This window comes from Miscanthus floridulus, chromosome 19 (genome assembly GCF_019320115.1).
Source record: "Miscanthus floridulus cultivar M001 chromosome 19, ASM1932011v1, whole genome shotgun sequence".
Taxonomy (NCBI): domain Eukaryota; kingdom Viridiplantae; phylum Streptophyta; class Magnoliopsida; order Poales; family Poaceae; genus Miscanthus; species Miscanthus floridulus.
In genome coordinates, this window is record NC_089598.1 from 105,541,075 (window position 1) to 105,558,862 (window position 17,788).

Here is a 17,788-nt window from a genome sequence, read left to right on the forward strand (position 1 = left end):
TGAAGGATACCTTTTCGCAGCTGACGGCAAATTAAAGGCAAGCATGTGCAGATCTTCACGAGTCACGACCACCACGCCATGCGCTTGCACGTCTCAAGAGCGCCTACTTTTCGCTTCGCTCATAGATGTTTATGCAGCCCGCGGCACGATAGTCAGGCACGAAGCCCGCATTTTTTGCCCGCCTGAATACGGCTCGGCCTGGTGGCGAGTGGGCCCGAGCTGGCCCCGCCCGAACGAGCAGGCCGTGCCTGGGCCTTACCCTAGGCACGACGTGCCGACACGGCACGGCCCGGTCAACGGACGCTCCCGGCTCCCTCCCCACGCCGCACTCGCTCCCCTCCCCTCTGCGCACTCGCTCCTCTCCCCTCTCTGCCGCGGACGCTCCCGGCTCCCTCCCCTTCCCTCGAAAAAGGCCACGCCAGCCACCTCCACCTCCACTCCACTCCGCCTCCATAATCCCTCCATCCGGCCTCCCCCATCCCCAGCCACGCCGCCGCCTCTAGAGCGCACCTCCACCACGCGACGGCGTCAAGTGCGGCGGTGGCCGCCGCCTCCACGCCCCCCTGCGCGTCTGGCTGTGGCCGCCTCCTCCGCGTGCCCCGCACGGCTTCGAGCGAAGCGGCCTCCATCCCCTCCGCGGCGCCGACCCCGCTCCTCCTCGGCTCCTCGCCGTCCCTTGACCACGCTGAAGTCCAGCACGACAGCATCGCCGGCATCGAGCACGACAACGACCGCCTCCTCCATGACCCCCCGCGCGTCTGGCCACCTCCTCCACGCCCCCCTGCATCGGCTTCGAGCGGAGCGTCCTCGATCCGGCCTTCTACGCCCTAGATCCGGCCAGACCGCCGCGAATCCACCAGCTACTTCGCCGGACTCGCCTCCTCCGCCAGCTACGTCGCCGGATCCGGCATCAAGCGACCCAAGGGGGAGCTCGGCGGCGGCCGCCACCACCTCCACTCCTCGGCTCCCCCTCCTCTCTGTCACATTTGCTGAGCCTCGGGCCGGCCCGACCTGCTAAAAAGGTCAGGCTCATTGGACCGGCCCCGCACGGAAATTGGCCCGACATGCCGTGCCTGGGCCGTCGGCTAGGCACGATGGACTGGTGCAGCACGGCTCGGTGGCCCGATGGGCCCTTCCGTGCGTGCCGGACCGGGCCAGCCCGTTGGCCATGTTTAGCTTCGCTACACTACATGGGTCGCAGATCGATTAGCCTTGCTCGTCCATGGCATGGCCCATGGGTCAGCATCACATCACACTCATCAGTTCGCAGCGCGGGCGTGGCCGGGAAAAAAACCTGATGCAGTAACGGGGTTATATATGGGTGGTGTTGTATACTAAGCATGGCCCCGCTTTGATTTCCGGCTCTATTTCCCTAAACTAAGGAAAACCTAACGCCCATGCACACTGAATATCTATCCCCAACAATAATAATTCACTAAAAGCACTCAACTTATATAGGCCCTAGTTGGATGCAAGGTGCTAATTATTAGCAGCTTAATTAGCTCCTTTAGATCCAAAAGTCTAGCTAATAGTCTAGCTAATTGTTAGCTCAATACTCAACTAACAACTATTCCACTAGTAGGACTAAACTAACTAATATCAGTTAATATTAGTTGTGACTTATTAGTTAGCTTACTATTAGTAGCTAATGGATCTAAACAAGGCCTTAGCTTGCTGGAATTGGCTCTGTATGTCTCCGTTGTCGGTTGTCATCATGACTCATCGGCGGAAACGTCCCTACTTTTCGACCGAGCGGCAACGTGGCCTTGTGTTGTTACCTTTTGAGACGTGGAAATTTTTAGCGCACTAGGATGCGTGTATAGTAGGAGAGCGATCATCTAACGGTGATCTACACGGGCATGTACTCTTGAGAGCAAAAACAACGGTGCTTTTGTGCGAGTATATGTGTTTTCAGATCCCCCCCCCCCCCCCCTAATTTTCTACGTAGAGTACTGGGGTTTTAACAATAATACAAAGATACTAGCAATATTTATGATAATTAATAGGTACAATATGAAAAATATATTCCATGTGAATCTAATGCTGTTGTTTTTTAATATAATATAAATATTTGTATAGATTTGATAAAAAAAGCTTCAGATAGTTCCATTGGGTGCTATGGTAGGACTGTTTTTTTACGGGGAAAAGTATAATGCTACTTGGTAGGTCACATGACAGAGACATGATACTAGACAATGTAACGATGATAGACAGGTGCCGGCCAATGTGAGGGGGAGCAAAAAGGTTAACTTTGTTCGCGAGCGTACCACCCACCAATTTGTCTCTTCTCTTCTGTGTATATTTACAAAAAGGTTAACTTTGTTCGCGAGCGTACCACCCACCAATTTGTCTCTTCTCTTCTGTGTATATTTATATATTGTACATTGTACTAAATCTTTGAAAGGGTCATCATATTGTATGTTTGGAGCATGTATCATGCATCAGGCTCTACTAGTTTATTGGCCGACTAGCAGAGCAGGGCCGGGGGCATAAAGAAATGGCCAGGCCGGCAGCTGGTGGACTGGTGGAGGGCACACTTGAATATTTGTTGCGGTACATATAAGAAATGAACATAGGCGTTGGACCAGATCTTTTGAATTTAATTTAGGCCCTCTTTAGTTTCTTTAGTCACTGGACTAATGTGTAATCACCTTTTAGTCACCCTCTGGAGACTAAAGGACTAAACTACTTTAGTCGCCATGTTTGGTATTTTAGGGACTAAAAGTGACTAAAAGGTGGTGACTAAATTTTAGTCACCCCAAACCAAGCGCTTGCACTATAGGTCCATTAACTTGTAGAAGGGTGTCATCTAGGTCCACCAACTCACAGAGTGCATTTTTTGGCACCTTAGGTAGTACTTATGTTTCTTATGGCAGATTTCTTTCGTGTGACAGCTAATTAGTGCCGGGATTGATATATATATATATATATATATATATATATATATATATATATATATATATATATAGGGAGAGGCTATTCAGCAGCCGGCTACAAAATAAGTTATTCTGTAGCCACCTCTATTTACCATAATTTTATATACTAATTTACCATAATGTCAATACATATTTACAATAGTTGGGTTACTATAACACATGAGAATATTTACCATAATGTTATAGTAAACCACTTAGTAAGGAGTTACTGTAAATTAACATAGTAATTATCGTAACTCAAAGTGGCTACAGAATAAGTTATTCTATGGCCAACTACAGAATAGTAGTTCTATTTGAGTTACGATAATTACTATGTTAATTTACAGTAACTCCTTACTAAGTGGTTTACTATAACATTATGGTAAATATTCTCATGTGTTATAGTAACCCAACTATTGTAAATATGTATTGACATTATGGTAAATTAGTATATAAAATTATGGTAAATAGAGGTGGCTACAGAATAACTTATTTTGTAGCCGGCTGCTGAATAGCCTCTCCCTATATATATATATATATATATATATATATATATATATATATATATATATGCTCTTAGGCGCAGGCATTGGTTGAGCTCAGCCGTCGATATGCCTACACACAGTTGCTGGACTTATGGATCCTTGAGGTACTCTGGGGCAGATCTAGCCTTGTTCATCAAGGTCCATCAACAATCCGGATGAATTTTATAAGTTAATTCTTCCACCTTTCCAAATTATAGTTTGTTTTAGTCTTTTTAAGTTGATAGCTTCTGTTTTACTTTTACATCAAGATATACGCTATGTCTAGATATATAGCAGTTTAATCTATATATTTAAAAAATCTAAACAATCTATAATCTAAACACATAGGTAATATTGATTTAATAATACATTGCTATTAGGATTTTAGAAGGCAGCTGCAGCTTCGTGTGGCTTAAAGCCGAAGGAGTATTCTCTTCCGAATCCGTCCCCGGCCGCCGCCCCTGAAGGTACGGGGAAACCAGAAATGAGCCGCGCGTACGTTGATCAACCGGTGGAGTGGCTGAAAAGTCGAAGAGCCGGAATAAGTTTGAGCTTGACCATTCATTGCTACGTTACATACTGACCATTCAAATGGTGATTATTATTATTTACTCAATAGATCAGGGTGCGGTCCATGGTCTAGGAGGCCCAGACGTACGTCGACCATATCCGAAAATGATATGTGGGTTTTTTTTAATGCTACGGCTGCTTAGCTTATGTTACTCTCTGAAAAAAATATACTTCTCGTTTTCCAAATAATGAGGTATTTTTTTAACTAGAGGTTTATAAAAAAGTAGTATGGTATGGATATTCGGATCTTCGAATATAATTTTATGAAAATATGGTTCAATACTAGTGCAGTGATACCAATATATAATACACATTATGAAATATTAATATTTTTTATGTATTTAATCAAATTTAATAAGAAAATAATAATAATAAAAGGTAGATGGCGTGGCGTTGCCGTGTTGGTATTGGTACTCGTTGACATGTGGGGTGGCTGCAAGTGGTGGGTGATCGAAAAGGCAGTTCTTGGCATGTTCTGTGGAGCTAGGTACACGACAACCGGCCGGGACGGTGGGATCTGTGTTAGGCTTACCAGCTGTACTCCCTTGTATGTATTATACTAGTATTAGGGTATGTATCTATGTATAGTAATAATCTGCCCCAGCCTGTTTCTTTCTGAATAAGGTTATGTACCCTCCCCTCACCACCCCACATGAGGTCACTGCTCATGTATTATGGTCCCCGAAATCAGATCAGCGTCATGGATTCTTCTGCTGTGGGAATTGAATGGCCAGCGAGCATACAACCTGTTCGTTTGGCTGTGGCTTATGGTAAACGATCGTAAATTTTCAGCCGGAACAATATTTTTCTCTCACACAAACCAGCCAGCAGTACCTCTTCACGAACCAGCAACGATACGAACCAGCCAACCGAACAGGTTGATAGCTGCTACCTTGTTGTCTCATGTGTTTGTATATTGTTTTGTGTGTGTGTGTGGATGAGGAGATTGGTATGCATGATCGATACTAGTGGCTACTGCTAGCTTACTTCATTGTGCAGAAAACGTTAACACCATGTTTTAGCATTGCTGCTACACATGTAATTGTAGTGAAGTAAATATAAATGGCTAATATCTGGTTTTTTATGTTGGCGCCGAGGAAGCATGGTTGTGATTTTTTTTTCCAAGGAGAAAACACCTAATTTCTACTTGGTTAATTTGTTTGTCAGCGAGAAACGTTTCAGATTCTTAGTGCACAATCACTAGAATCGCTGTCAGATGCCACAACGAGAGACATTTTTAGAAGAATCACTTGGAATTGATTCTTGTTTTTGTACTAGTTCAAAGAAACACCCAAAATCTGGTTTGTCCTTATTATAGTTCTATATAGTTTCAAGAATCTAACGAGCTAGCCAAATGGCTCCACAAAGTAACTCTGATTCATCAGAGAAACGTTTCTGAAGAAAATCTAGATCTACTAATTTAAAAACGTGTCTACGAAAATTTAGAACCTGCCAAACACGTCTTAGGGCAGTCCCAATAAAAGAAACTAGTAGTTTCTATAACATAGGATACCGCACCAAAAAAGTACTGCTTTTCAACCCATGGTTTCTATGAGTAATAATTATTTTCTCTTTCTCTCTTCCAACTCTATCTTCTTCCTCCAATGGAGTGCGACACGAGCTCCCTAGAAACTAGTGGTTTCTCCCCAATGGCGATTTCATGGTTTCTTGGTGCATTGGGTCAAGAGTAGACCTGATTTCTTCATGAAGAAACCATTTCTATGATTTTTGCTCTCTTTCTTCATTAATTACGTTGCCATGTCAGCATTTTGCCTACGTGGCAAGTCATTTAATGAGGATAGAAACCATCGTCAATGCACCATTGGGACTGCCCTTGTATATATGTTGCTCTTTGTCGTCAAAACATTGAAACTTGCAACCAAATACATACGGTACAAACTTGTTGGAAGATACGACGATGCGCATGCCCATGCCGATGCGATGCGAGATGCGGCCGAGAGTCACTTGCTCCCGGCTCCCGTTGCCGTACTAGTCACGTGCAGCTAGCTAGCTCCCCGATGGATGGATGAGCATCTCCATCTGCACTGCATGGGCTCGCAAGCTGCGGCTGAGCGCCCGAAAAGGTGATGGCTGGGCTATGCTGACGATGCATATATTGATGCATCAACCAAAGCACAAAGTCGGTGTTGGTGCATCGTGCATGTGTGTTGGACAATCACATGCACTCAGGCTCAGCGCATCCACAGCAGAGAGGGAGAAATTAAGAAAAGGACGGGGCATTGATTAAGCGGCCGGCACGCAACGGCAAGCAAGTCCGGTCGAGAGGCGTCCATGGGGCTCCATGCCTGCCAACGAATATCTCGCGGTCGTGGGGACGTGACGTACGGAGGAGAAGAAGAAGACGACGACGACGACGCACGCACAGCACAAACGACTCGTACTAGTAGTAACAACGAATCCAGACCGACACGACGCGCTCTGTGCGAAAGAAAACAAAAGGAAGCATGGAACATCCGAATCCCTCCCCTGAACGATTCACCACCGCACGACTTGCGTGTGGATTATTGGCCGGATTCCTCTGTCGCCAGTCGCGCCGTCCGTAGCTCCAAGTACCGTGTCCCCATCGGTGCTCCTGGTCGCGGATGCAGAATTTAATGGGCCGATCTCGATGCAACCGAGGCGGAACCAGAAATTACTGATAGGAGAGGTCAAGTGCTAAACGGTACGTTATTAGGGGAGGAAATGAATATTAAGTACTCTCTCTGTCCCAAAAAGACCGTTGTTTGAGGAATGAATCTGGACAAGTCCTTGTCCAAATTTATTTGTAAAACAGCAACCTTTCTGGGATGAAGGGAGTATATAACGAAATATCATGTGCATAACAAAATTTTATCTAGTATTTTCGTTGAACCAGAAATTACTTATAGGGCGCCCTCATCCACTCTCTACCTTCGCCCTTGGATGGATCCAATGACACACGCACTCGCCTATGGATCGACCCACCAAGTTTTAGTTTTGGTTGCTGTCGAATCGCTCCGGATGATTGGGTAACCTAATCACCGTCCATTGCGGCAGCGATGGCGGCGTCTTCATCCCGTTACGATGTTGTTTGGGTCATGCCCTGGCAACGATCTTACACCCAGGCAACCAAAATCTAATGCCTTGAAATTGTGTCTAGCTTGACAAGCTTGCCGGGAGACACAACCAAACAGGCTCTACTTGCTTGTTTTAATTTTGTGCATGTTTTTCTTTATACAAATAGAAGCATGTTATCCTTGGTTACCTCGGTATGTCGTGTTTTAATGTTTTTCTGAAATATTAGGCTCGGTTTAGGACTTGTTTGTTAGGGCTTCTTCATCTGAAGGAATCGGAGCTGTTTTGGCTCCTTAAAAACGGCTCTGGCTCCTTTTTTTTTCACTGAAAAATGGTTCCAAACAATTCCTCATGCAAAATCGTTTGGTAGGGCTCCTCTACACGAGCAGGAGAGAAACTCTACCAAGGGGGGCCTTATTAACAACTGTTATTACGAAGAAAGAATTCGACGTGTAGCTAGGTAGGTATCTTATGTGAGCTTCCACACAAACAAATAAATAAAACAAGTACGTGAATCTCTCGCCAAGGCTTTTCTTGGGCGTTGAGATCTTTACTTGCTACTCCGTAAGTTGCTATATGGATGGAGGATACGGCAAGGTGCCAAGTTGCGTCGTAAATAAAAGTCAAAAGTGCAAGGGGAAGAGGGTACAACCGGGATATCCGATGGTGCAGCTTTTGTTCTGTGATGGAAAAAGTCGCCTCGAGCTTGTCCTTTGGAGCTGGAGCTTTCTGCTAGCTTCGTTTTGCAGCATTCGCATTTGCATGCATGCTTTCTAAGTTTCCAACGACTGGACGACAGACGGTGGATGGTGACCGACCGACCCATCTAGCCCCAGCCGTTCGATATGCTGTTTTATGTTAATCTCGTGCATGTTCACAAAGTGAATCGGTCGCTGTCAGCGCTAATTCATTTTGGACGCACATCAGGACCTGCTGGCGTGCCCCGATTCGGCGGGCCGGCGCGTCGTGTGACCCGACGGACGACCAAACTTGGGCACAAAACTACTGTTTATCAAAAGCTAGGCTCATACACATATTATAAGATTACGTGAGAATATCATGTGATCTAATTTTTCGTTGGTAAAAGCTAGCACACCGTTGGAGAGGTTGGCTTTAGAGCTGCCCTAACCGAAACAGGGCTTTTACCTTTTCGTAGTACGAGTAGTTATTTGACCTGACACGAGCCTTTTCTGCTTTTGTGATTGATAATGATCAATCATGCGGCTGTGCTACCATAGGCTGTAAGTGCACAATGAGCACATATACGGCTGGCCACCGGTTTTTTTTTTTTTAATGAGTCTGCAACGTTAGCGCCCCCACGAAAATGGAGGCGATAGCAAAAGGCTGCTAGAGAGTAACGACCCAGATCTCAACTCCAATAGTAAGATCGATCGCAAACCACATGATCAAATCTACTCGAACAGTGAAATCGAACGGGTAAACTAACAGAGCGACAAAATCAAGCGGCCGGCCCGCCTACTAAACTACACGGCGTTCGCCGTGCGAGCGCAAGCAACGACGCGCCGGCCCGCCTACTACTATACTAGTACCGCTCCCGCCATGGCTGCGCCCGCCGCGGCCAAGCGCCCATACTCGCAGGTACCCGCCGCCGCCGCAGCTGAGCCCAACAAGTGGCACCGCACGGCCGCGGCCGCCGCGGCACCGGCGCTCATGGACGCGAAGCCGGAGCCGGAGCCGGAGCAGCAGGACCAGCCCCTGCTCCCGGGCCTGCCGGACCACCTCGCCCACCTCTGCCTGGCCCCTCTCCCGCCGCGGCTCATGCACGCAGTCTGCCGCCCTTGGCGCCGCCTCCTCTACTCGCCCTCGTTCCCGCCGTTCCTCTCGCTCTACGCGGTCCTCGACGACGCCTCCACCGGCCCCGCCTCCGGCACCGGCGGCCTCTCGTTCGCGGCCTACGACGCCGTGGCGGGGCGGTGGGACGACCTGCCGGCGCCACCGATGCCGTCTTCGCCGCCGAGGCTATGGCACCCGTCCTTCCTCTCGCGCCGGCTCCCGCTCCAGTCCGTGGCCGCAGGTGGCCGGCTCGTCCTCGTGGCGGGGTCCACGCAGTCGCTGGCCCCGGCGCTGCCCCGCCCTGTCGTCTTCGACCCGGGCGCGCGCGCGTGGCGGCTCGGCCCGCGGTTCCCGTTCGCGCCGCGCCGGTGGTGCGCGGCGGGCGCGGCCCGCGGGCGCGTGTTCTTGGCCGGCGGCGTCGGCGCCGGGTACGACGCCAGCGACGCCCGCTCCGGCGCCACGTGGGACCCTGCGTCCGCGACGGCAGCGGCGGGATGGGAGCCGATCCGGCCCATGCGGGACGCGCGGTTCAGCCGCGACGCCGCGGAGGCCGTCTGCGCTGCGGGGAAGGTGTGCATGGTCAGCCTCCGTGGCCGCGGCGCCAAGGAAGGCGCGGTGTTCGACCTGCGCGCCGCAACGTGGGAGGACATGCCGCCCGGGATGCTCGCGGGATGGAAGGGCCCAGCGGCAGCTGTGGACGAGACGACGATCTTCGTCGTGGACGAGGAGCGCGGGGCGCTGAGCGAGTATGACTGGGCCGGGGACCGGTGGCGGACGGTGGTGGAGTCGGAGCGGTTCAAGGGCGCCGCGGAGATGGCGGCGGGCGGGGGCCGCGTGTGCGTGGCGGCCCAGGGCGGCGAGAAGGTGGTCGTGGTCGACGTGGCGCCATGCCGGCCTTCGCCGCAGCCGCCCTCACGGCGGTGGGGTGCCCCCGCCGCGGCGCCCCGGCCCCGAGTGTGGGAGGTGGCGGCGCCGCCCGGGAAGCGGGTTGTGTCGCTGCACGTGCTGCCGCGGATGGCGCGCGCGGAGTAGCAGCAGCTTCCCGCCACGTCGTCTAGGGATGGTGTGGATTGCATGCTCGTTGGATTCGCTACACGTGCTGTGCTGTACAGACGAAGACGACACAGCCATCTGCCTTCTTTCTGCTGCTGCTGATGATCCGACTCGACTCCAACCTTTTCTTGCTTTCAGAGTTTCATTCTAGCGTTGCTGGATTATTCCACTGCGTTGAGATTGTAGACACCACAAATACGGCAGAGTTGCAGTGTTTCTAGATTCGTGTTGCATGCAGTGGGAGGAGACACGAGCGCGAAAGCAGACGATGCTGTTCCATTCCATTCCATTGTATTGTATTGTATTGTATGTACCCAGATGAATGGAAAGGATCGGAACGCGAGGAGGGGGAATGTCCACGACTGGCGACTTGTCGGTTCTTTCGCGATGGGCGGCGCGACCGGATCTTGCCCGGGGATCTATGTAGAGTGTGCACATGGACGGCGTGCCTGCCATCCATGTCGACGTCGATGTCGCTCCCTACCTCCCCGGCTCCCCGGGCGGTCAGCCATGGCAGCCTCATGGTTCTCGGCGAGGTGTCGTGTCGTCTGGTCTCGTTCGTTCCCACGGCCAGCCACGCACGCCCCGACCCCCGGGCCGCCGCCGTAGCCCGTACGGTGCCGAGACATCTACGGTATACTAGTGGCAGCCGGTATGCGGGCGTCCTCTTGCTCTCACGTCGCGACTCGCGTCGTCTCGTCTGCTGTCCCTCCACTTGTCCCGGCGCCATAACCCATAAATGGCGCGCCGTGGACGTGGTGGCGCCGGCAGGGGTCGGTCGGGTCGAGCGAAAAGTAGGCGCCCGTCGGTTGCAGGGCGCGGGGCCAGCCGGCCGGCCGCCCATCAATGCGGCAGCTTTCGATCGTTTGGCTTCAATCGGGAAAGGCGGGAGGGGCCGGCCAGCGACGGCGACGGCGACTGCGACTGCGACTGCGACGGCGACGACGACGGCGGTCGTGGGGTGTATGGAGGAGGGCATCCGAATCCGCTGATCCGCAGCCACGGCGCGAAAAGGCGGGGCGTAATTGCGATGGCCGATGGGCACCGGACGCCCGCCAAACCGCCGCTGGCTCATCTCATGCCTGATGTCACCGGCGAGGCGACCAGTCGACCTGCCCCCACCGTACATTGCATCGCATCGCAGGCATGCAGCGGCGGAAGTGGAAAGGTCGGCGTCTCCTTTGTTCTGTCCTGTCCCCACCCCATTGGCCCCCTTCGCGTACCCTTAAATCCGGCTTCCGTTTTTTTTATCCGGAACAGTGTTTTCCTCCTACAAATTCTTTCAGATTTATCCAAATTCCTCCAGATTCCTCTAAAATTTCTCCGAGCGAAGCCATTGTACGTATCCGCCCCTTCCAGGACAGGAAGGCATCCATGAATCGGCAGTTGAGTAACTGTGCTTCAGGATGTGACACACGGCAAACGAGCCTTGCCTCTCTATCTATAGTTTCAGGAGGTGCAAGATGATTACGGTAGCTAATTGTTAATAATTGTTAGCTGAGTAACAATTATCTCACCAGTTGAACCACACTAGCTAATTGATAACAGCAGCGGAGTTATTACTACTAGGTAAACAACCACAATGGGGTGAATTTGTTTGAGCTGTCACCGGGAGCAATACAAAGTCATTCATATTAACACCCAGGAATTGGGTGACGAACAGCATTTTTTTTTCATCAATAAAAAAAAGATACTCATATAGCACAACAGATGAAACGGACAATCTAAAAGAAAGAAATCAACAAGCATAATTCCCATGATCTGGTGTTCCGGGCCTCCTTGTGTGTACGTGTGTTCCCCACAGGCCACACAGAGGTTGCCAAGCTGGTCACTGGTCAGGAAAACTGACTGGCACCAGCCGAACCAAAAATGGCCAAACCTGCATGCCCTTGCTACCACTATCAATCAACCTTATATATACAACAAGCACTGAACCAGGCATTCCATCTAGACAGAGAAAGTAATCTGGCAATAAACTAATTTCCATTCCGAAGCTAACAATGAACGAATTGTGTCAAAACAAACAGCATTCCGTTGTTTGTTATACATGCCGGACCATCTTACAGTTAATAACAGCCCAAGCCAAGCCCTACACACAGTGTTGTTTACAATCGGGTAAACCTTACGTCAAACCAAAAAGCCAACGAGCCATCTACCTGTCTTTCTTCTTACTTGCGACTCGAAAAAGGCCGGGACACAACAGCTCGATGACAACACACAACCAAATCAGAAAAATGGGGAAAAGAGGGAAGGGGGATGCTACAATAATGTTAACGCAGCCTGAGCTACGACTGCAGCTAACGTTGCTGATCAAAGGGAAACCGGTGTCATTGGCGTGTCAGCTGAAGAGCGACCGAGGGAGCTCTGGTGAAGTTAGGTTTGCTACGCAATCAAACTGCAGCAGAACAACCAGCATAGTGTTAGAAGATCGACAATGTTAAGTTCAGCAGTCCTCCTTTTAGGAGCTAAGGTAAGTGGAACAGCTTCAGTTTTACTTGCCGCTACCAAAGTGCAACTGAAGACTTCACTTAAGCAATGTGGTACGAATTCAAACAGCAGGATGTGGTTGCATACCTTTTGATGTTTGTACTTCTCACGGATGGCATTAAGAGGGCAGTTACTGGCGTTATGCTGGAGTTCCCGTAGAGCACAGACACATAATTGAATGTCAGAGCATTTGTAAGAGGTGTAGTGCTCTAGAGTTTGGTTCTACACATAATTGAATAGCCACAGATTAGAGATAAAACCAAGTTCTTTTTTTAAAGCATGTACTGCTGTATGTACCAAGTGCTTTTCATACGTACCCATGGTTGGTCGGATTGGTCAAGTGTCCATCTAGCAAGAAACACAGCCGATGCTGCCAGCAATGATGGAAGAAATTTCAAGAAATCATAATCGGTCAAAGTCAACTCCGCAAGATAATTGGCCAGAAATCCCAAAGTCATAGAAGGAGTCTGCAGATAAACTTCAGAATTTAGTGCTGAGATAAAACATGTAGGCATAACTTGAATGAAAACTGTTGCTGTAAGATCTGATGCCACTTACTTTACGAGATGCTTGTGCCGCTCTAAGGAATCTCCTGATAAAAAAATAAAATAAAAGAGGGAAGAGATATTAGTAATGCTGCAGTGGTTTCCCATTTCAAAAGAATTACTAGGCTTATTTGGCAAAAGTAACCTGAGAAATGTTTTTGTTGTTGGAACAGAAAGATGAAATCCCAGGTCATTCAGCACTTGGCATTCCATTTTCAGCACCTACTGGATCAGGGAGTTATCAGATATACAAAAATTCAATGGTTCCTTCCATATATGTAATTAGTTTTTCCCCAACTTCACATGAAACAAATACCTCTGCCTTTGTGTATGTATTGTCGGTTATGAAACAGAATTCTTCAACTCGAGGAGCACATATCTCTTCATATTTCCTGCAAATGAATTAAAATTTACTTTACTTACAGAATTGTTCATTACATTAGCCAAAGATGAAACTAGTCCAGAATCTAGGGAAAACTTTTTATGTTACATTTCCCTATGTAGTTTAAATTTTTCCACTTCAAAAATAAAATGGCTAGAGCATAAAACTTACGAGGCAACAAGCATGCTTGTTATTCCCAAAAGTTGTAGTCTCTGTCTTTCAATGTAGTTCCGAGAAAGAAACCGGTCAATAAGATATACAGTTAGGTACAGCGTGTCTGGAACAAGCTTGTATTCTTCAGAAACCTGTGACAAAGACAATATATAAGACACCTTAAGCTGAGTCATGAGAAGTGAGAAGTACAACGTATAAAGTATACAATATTTTCACCATAAGACAAAAGAAAAGCCAGAAGTAAACAGTCTCTAAAGAAAGTAAACATTATTTTGCCACTTTAATATCGCAGGCACTGCTGCAAGAACAAAAAAATAAAAGGATGATTGCAAACTGATTCAATCATATAATATAATTTATCTCATGTTTATTGGCATCTAATAACAGTATTTTTCTTATTTTCTAGGTCATACTTCACATTTGGTAGATCATCAGTTTATATGCAGAGTATGCTAAGAAACGCCAAAGTTGAATCGTCTGATAGCAACTTAAGAACGTAGTTGAATAAATCATGTATGGAAATAAGCAGAAATCAAAATAAAATTATGAATAGAAGAACCTCCACAAGCCAATCAATGAGTATTCCTCTCATGCCCTTAGTGATGTCCCGTTGCAAACCCTCCATGTAATTCGGACTGGGTCTTCTCATAAGCTGTGGAATGACATAAACATAAAGATAGACACATACCGTTTAAACAAGCACAATGTGCCAAGAATATGACACAGAAATCTAAATCTGGAGTTCTTACATGCTTAACATACCATCTGAAATATATTAAAAAATAGAATTCTGCCTAAACAGTACAACTAAGCAGCATTTCTGTTTTGATCAAAATACAACAGCATACCTCTGAAGCCATTAGGTTCGAGTATATCTCTACAACGTAGGAAGCACACATTTGAGGATTGCCATTATCTTTGTCGATATCTACAATGTCTAACACAGAAGAGTCCCCTGGAAGAAAATACAGAATCTTCAGCAGATGGCCACTAATCAGAAACGTTAAGACTATCTACAGGTATCTCAGAAATGACAAAATAAAGAACATTAGCAGCAAGCTTTAGTTTCTTCAGATTTCTAATACTCCAGAAAGACCATCAAGATTATACTCAAGTAAAAGAAAGGGTGCCAGCTGCATTTTGTAACACATCAAAGTAAGAAAAGCCTTGAACATTATACAGACTCAGTGTGGCTGTGATGCTGGCAAATCTTTAAGAGCAAATGTTCAAGCTCAAAAAGAAAATGGAACTGACCATTCTTTGACACAGAAGGTTCACATATATCCCTGACATTTCTTTCCTTAAAGAATGTCTCATGACAAGCACTGTCCCTGTTCCTTTCAACATTCTGCAATGACAGTGAGCCCCTGTTCTCAAGCAAAAGAATAGGTTCTTCTCTCTGTGCCAAAAGTTTCTCCTCTTGTGTTTCTTCAGCAATGCTCGAATCATTAGCGAATGAACTTCCATTACCAGCTTGTGGCGGTATTTTAGGAATCCTTTTTGTGCACTGCTTGCCTTTGCTCACGGCTCTTCCAGTCCTTAGAGAGGGCCTTGTCTGAACAAAAAAAGGAGTTAACCTTGTCACTCTACTACATTTGCAATGTTTAGAAAACAGTACGCATCGAAAACTCATTGTAAGATAATGCAATTATCCAGGGAACATCTCGATACCTGAAGCTTTGGTGCAGCAGCAAAAGTTTTGTTAGAGTTAGCATTACGCAAATTGGTCACATCCCTGAGTACTGTGCGCCTCTTAGGCTGGGGGCCTGAAAATGCAGTACTTGCACTAGTGTTGTCATATGAAGATCCCCTTTTCGTCTTCCCTTGTGAAGTCTGTTTTCGTTCAGTTTTTGTAGGCAGTGGAACAGAAGGGAGAGCTCCAAAGCTTCGATGATTTGCAGCGGCTTGAGCTCGTGTGATTCGGCCATTGGGTGCTTGACAAGCAATAAGCTCAGGGTTTTCTTTTCGTGCAGCCATCCGAACCTGAATGTTGTAAAATAAAAGGACTATGTGACTTCATATATTATAATGAGCAATTATAGGATTGGGGAGCTGAACAAGTGAACAGTACTATGCACTTAGGAATCGTCACGAAATGGCTAAAGACAACAACTGAAGAGCAAGGTTGTATAAGTTTCTATTAAAACTTCATCGACAAGTTGATGAAATTGAAATCATATTCATATTAATGTCAAACTATTCATGTTTCAAACCTGTAACTCAGAGGAAGAACAAACCGGCACAGTACAGGGCATACTAATCACAAAAGCACCACATAACTGGCTTGTTCAAGTTTCTATCATCTGAACAAAATACTTCTCGTGCTGGAAATATTTAACAAAAAGAATGAGAAACCCACAAATTTAAACAGAAATAATCTAAACTTGGGACCTGGCCAATTCTATTTCCTCTTGTGTGACAAATCTGCACCCCAAATTTCTTTTTTTTTCTTTTTACAAGCAATTCCTCTCTTAGTGTAAAAAGGATTATCTATCCGGATCTCTGAGGGAATGCTGCATTCACATTATGAAATTGAAACGAACGGGTGCAACAGTGAGGCTGCGACACATGACAATTTCCGGATCAAGAATGCAGCATGGCCAGACCACATAATCCGCGTAAAAAAGCTCCTCTAACGTGGCAACGAGGACGAGTCGGCGTTTCTTTGGGAGGCTAGACGGTACCTCCGCCGTACCGCAGGCACGACCCGTCCAGGATAGGACAATCGCACCAAAAAGAAGCTTTATTCGCGGAAAGAATTAAGAGTACTTCGTCCTCGACTCTTGGGGGTCAGCCCCAGGTCAAGGCCGGCGCAAGGGGGTTTCTTGGCCCCGTCCCAAGCCCCACGAGTCCTCTCCCCTCCAAGAAAGAAAGCCTAGCCTAACCCCCAAGGTTCTTGGAGCCAGCCAAGAGAGGAAGAAACCCCCGCAAGAACCCTCCAGAAGTGAAGGCGGCGCCGGGAAGAAAGAGGCGAAGAAGCTCGGCTCACCCGCGGGGGAGGCGTCGATCGGAGACCCCCGTGCCCCAGCGCCGTAGATCCGGCCGCGATCTGCACGGCGGCGGCGGTGGCGGCGGCCCTAGCCCTTGTTCGGGTTTTCCCGGTGGGGTGGTGGTGGTGGCAGTAGTACTAGTACTAGTAGTGGAGGGTAGGGGAGTGTGTGAGTAGGGAAGAAAGGAAGGAAGGGGAGATGGGGAGCGGTGTCTGGATTTGCCCTTTTGGGTCGGAGAGAAGGTAGGGCGGAGACCGGAGCGAGCGGAGGAGCGGAGGAGAGAGGAGAGGGGGAAAAAAATGGACGGATTCGGCCGAGGGTTTCAAAATTCGAACCGCCGGTGCTGCTGCGCTGTCCGTTTCCGTTTCCTGTTGTTAAAACGCCCAAGTGGTCCCTGGCCCTGGAGATCTGCGTCGCGGCCTCGGCCCGGTAGGCGGCGGCGGCGCTGGCAGTCAGTAAGGCCAGTAGGAAATATGGGCTACTTCAAGCCGTGCCAACGGCCCAGCAACCAGTGAAGAGGCTGGCAATTGGTTGGCGTCTATGGTTGGGCCAGCCAGCCATGCACCAGTGCCACGCCAAAAGCGTTCAGGTTGTACTCAGCTGGCAAGGCTGGCTACATCATAGACTGGACTCCATTTGCAACTCAACAAAATGGCACCTTGTGCACACGCCCTGCACTGTCGAGCCGGCCAGGCCCACCAGAAATGGGTTTCGATTTAGTTTTCCGGCGATGACTTTGAGTCTTTGAGTGCAGGCTTACATGGGGGTTTTAGTTTTTGGTGATTGACATGGTATAGTCAGCGCAACGATTTAGTTTTTGGTGATTAACGAGCACAAGTGTTTTGATTATCGTGTGTCTCGCAATAATAATCATATTGGAGTTAGTTACAAGTTGAAAGGACACGAGTGTCTCGGCCCCACGGACTTGATGGTTAGCGTATGGCGCAAAGGATAGTCGTGAAGACTGAGAACATAACTGAGTAAATATAACCTTGGCGCTCAGAACATTCGATGTAGCGTGAATTAGGGCTTTTGTTTTTTCTTTGGTTGTACTGTTGTGGGTGGGGGGAGTTCAAGCAAGCAACCTGTTCGCTTGGTCGTATTTGGCTTATAAGCCATGGCTTATCAGCCAACGAATAATATTTTTCTCTCACATTAAACCAGCCAACAATACTTTCAGTCATGGCTTATAAGCCAAACCAGCCCAAACGAACAGGGCGAAGAGCATTGGAATGCACAAAGAGGCTAATTCTCGGTCAAGGTCAAGGTGCTAAGTGGCATCATTGATGTGGTTTTAAGT

The 17,788-nt window shown here is 48.1% G+C and overlaps 2 protein-coding genes across 2 annotated transcripts; one reads left to right on the forward strand and one right to left on the reverse strand.

Moving 5' to 3' along the window:
- Nucleotides 1-8,455: 8,455 nt before the first annotated feature.
- LOC136528877 (F-box/kelch-repeat protein SKIP25-like) lies at nt 8,456-11,114 on the forward strand. Its single transcript, XM_066521872.1, has one exon. The coding sequence runs from the start codon at nt 8,624-8,626 to the stop codon at nt 9,887-9,889; it is 1,266 nt and encodes a 421-aa protein (XP_066377969.1). The 5' UTR covers nt 8,456-8,623; the 3' UTR covers nt 9,890-11,114.
- A 611-nt stretch (nt 11,115-11,725) lies between these two features.
- LOC136528322 (cyclin-A2-1-like) lies at nt 11,726-16,710 on the reverse strand. Its single transcript, XM_066521272.1, has 12 exons — nt 16,488-16,710; nt 15,170-15,481; nt 14,753-15,053; nt 14,347-14,453; nt 14,058-14,150; nt 13,496-13,629; nt 13,259-13,334; nt 13,088-13,164; nt 12,956-12,989; nt 12,715-12,864; nt 12,485-12,619; nt 11,726-12,305 (listed from the first exon to the last, which is right to left on the reverse strand). The coding sequence occupies exons 2-12, from the start codon at nt 15,473-15,475 to the stop codon at nt 12,249-12,251; spliced, it is 1,470 nt and encodes a 489-aa protein (XP_066377369.1). The 5' UTR covers nt 15,476-15,481; nt 16,488-16,710; the 3' UTR covers nt 11,726-12,248.
- Between the last annotated feature and the right edge of the window lie 1,078 nt (nt 16,711-17,788).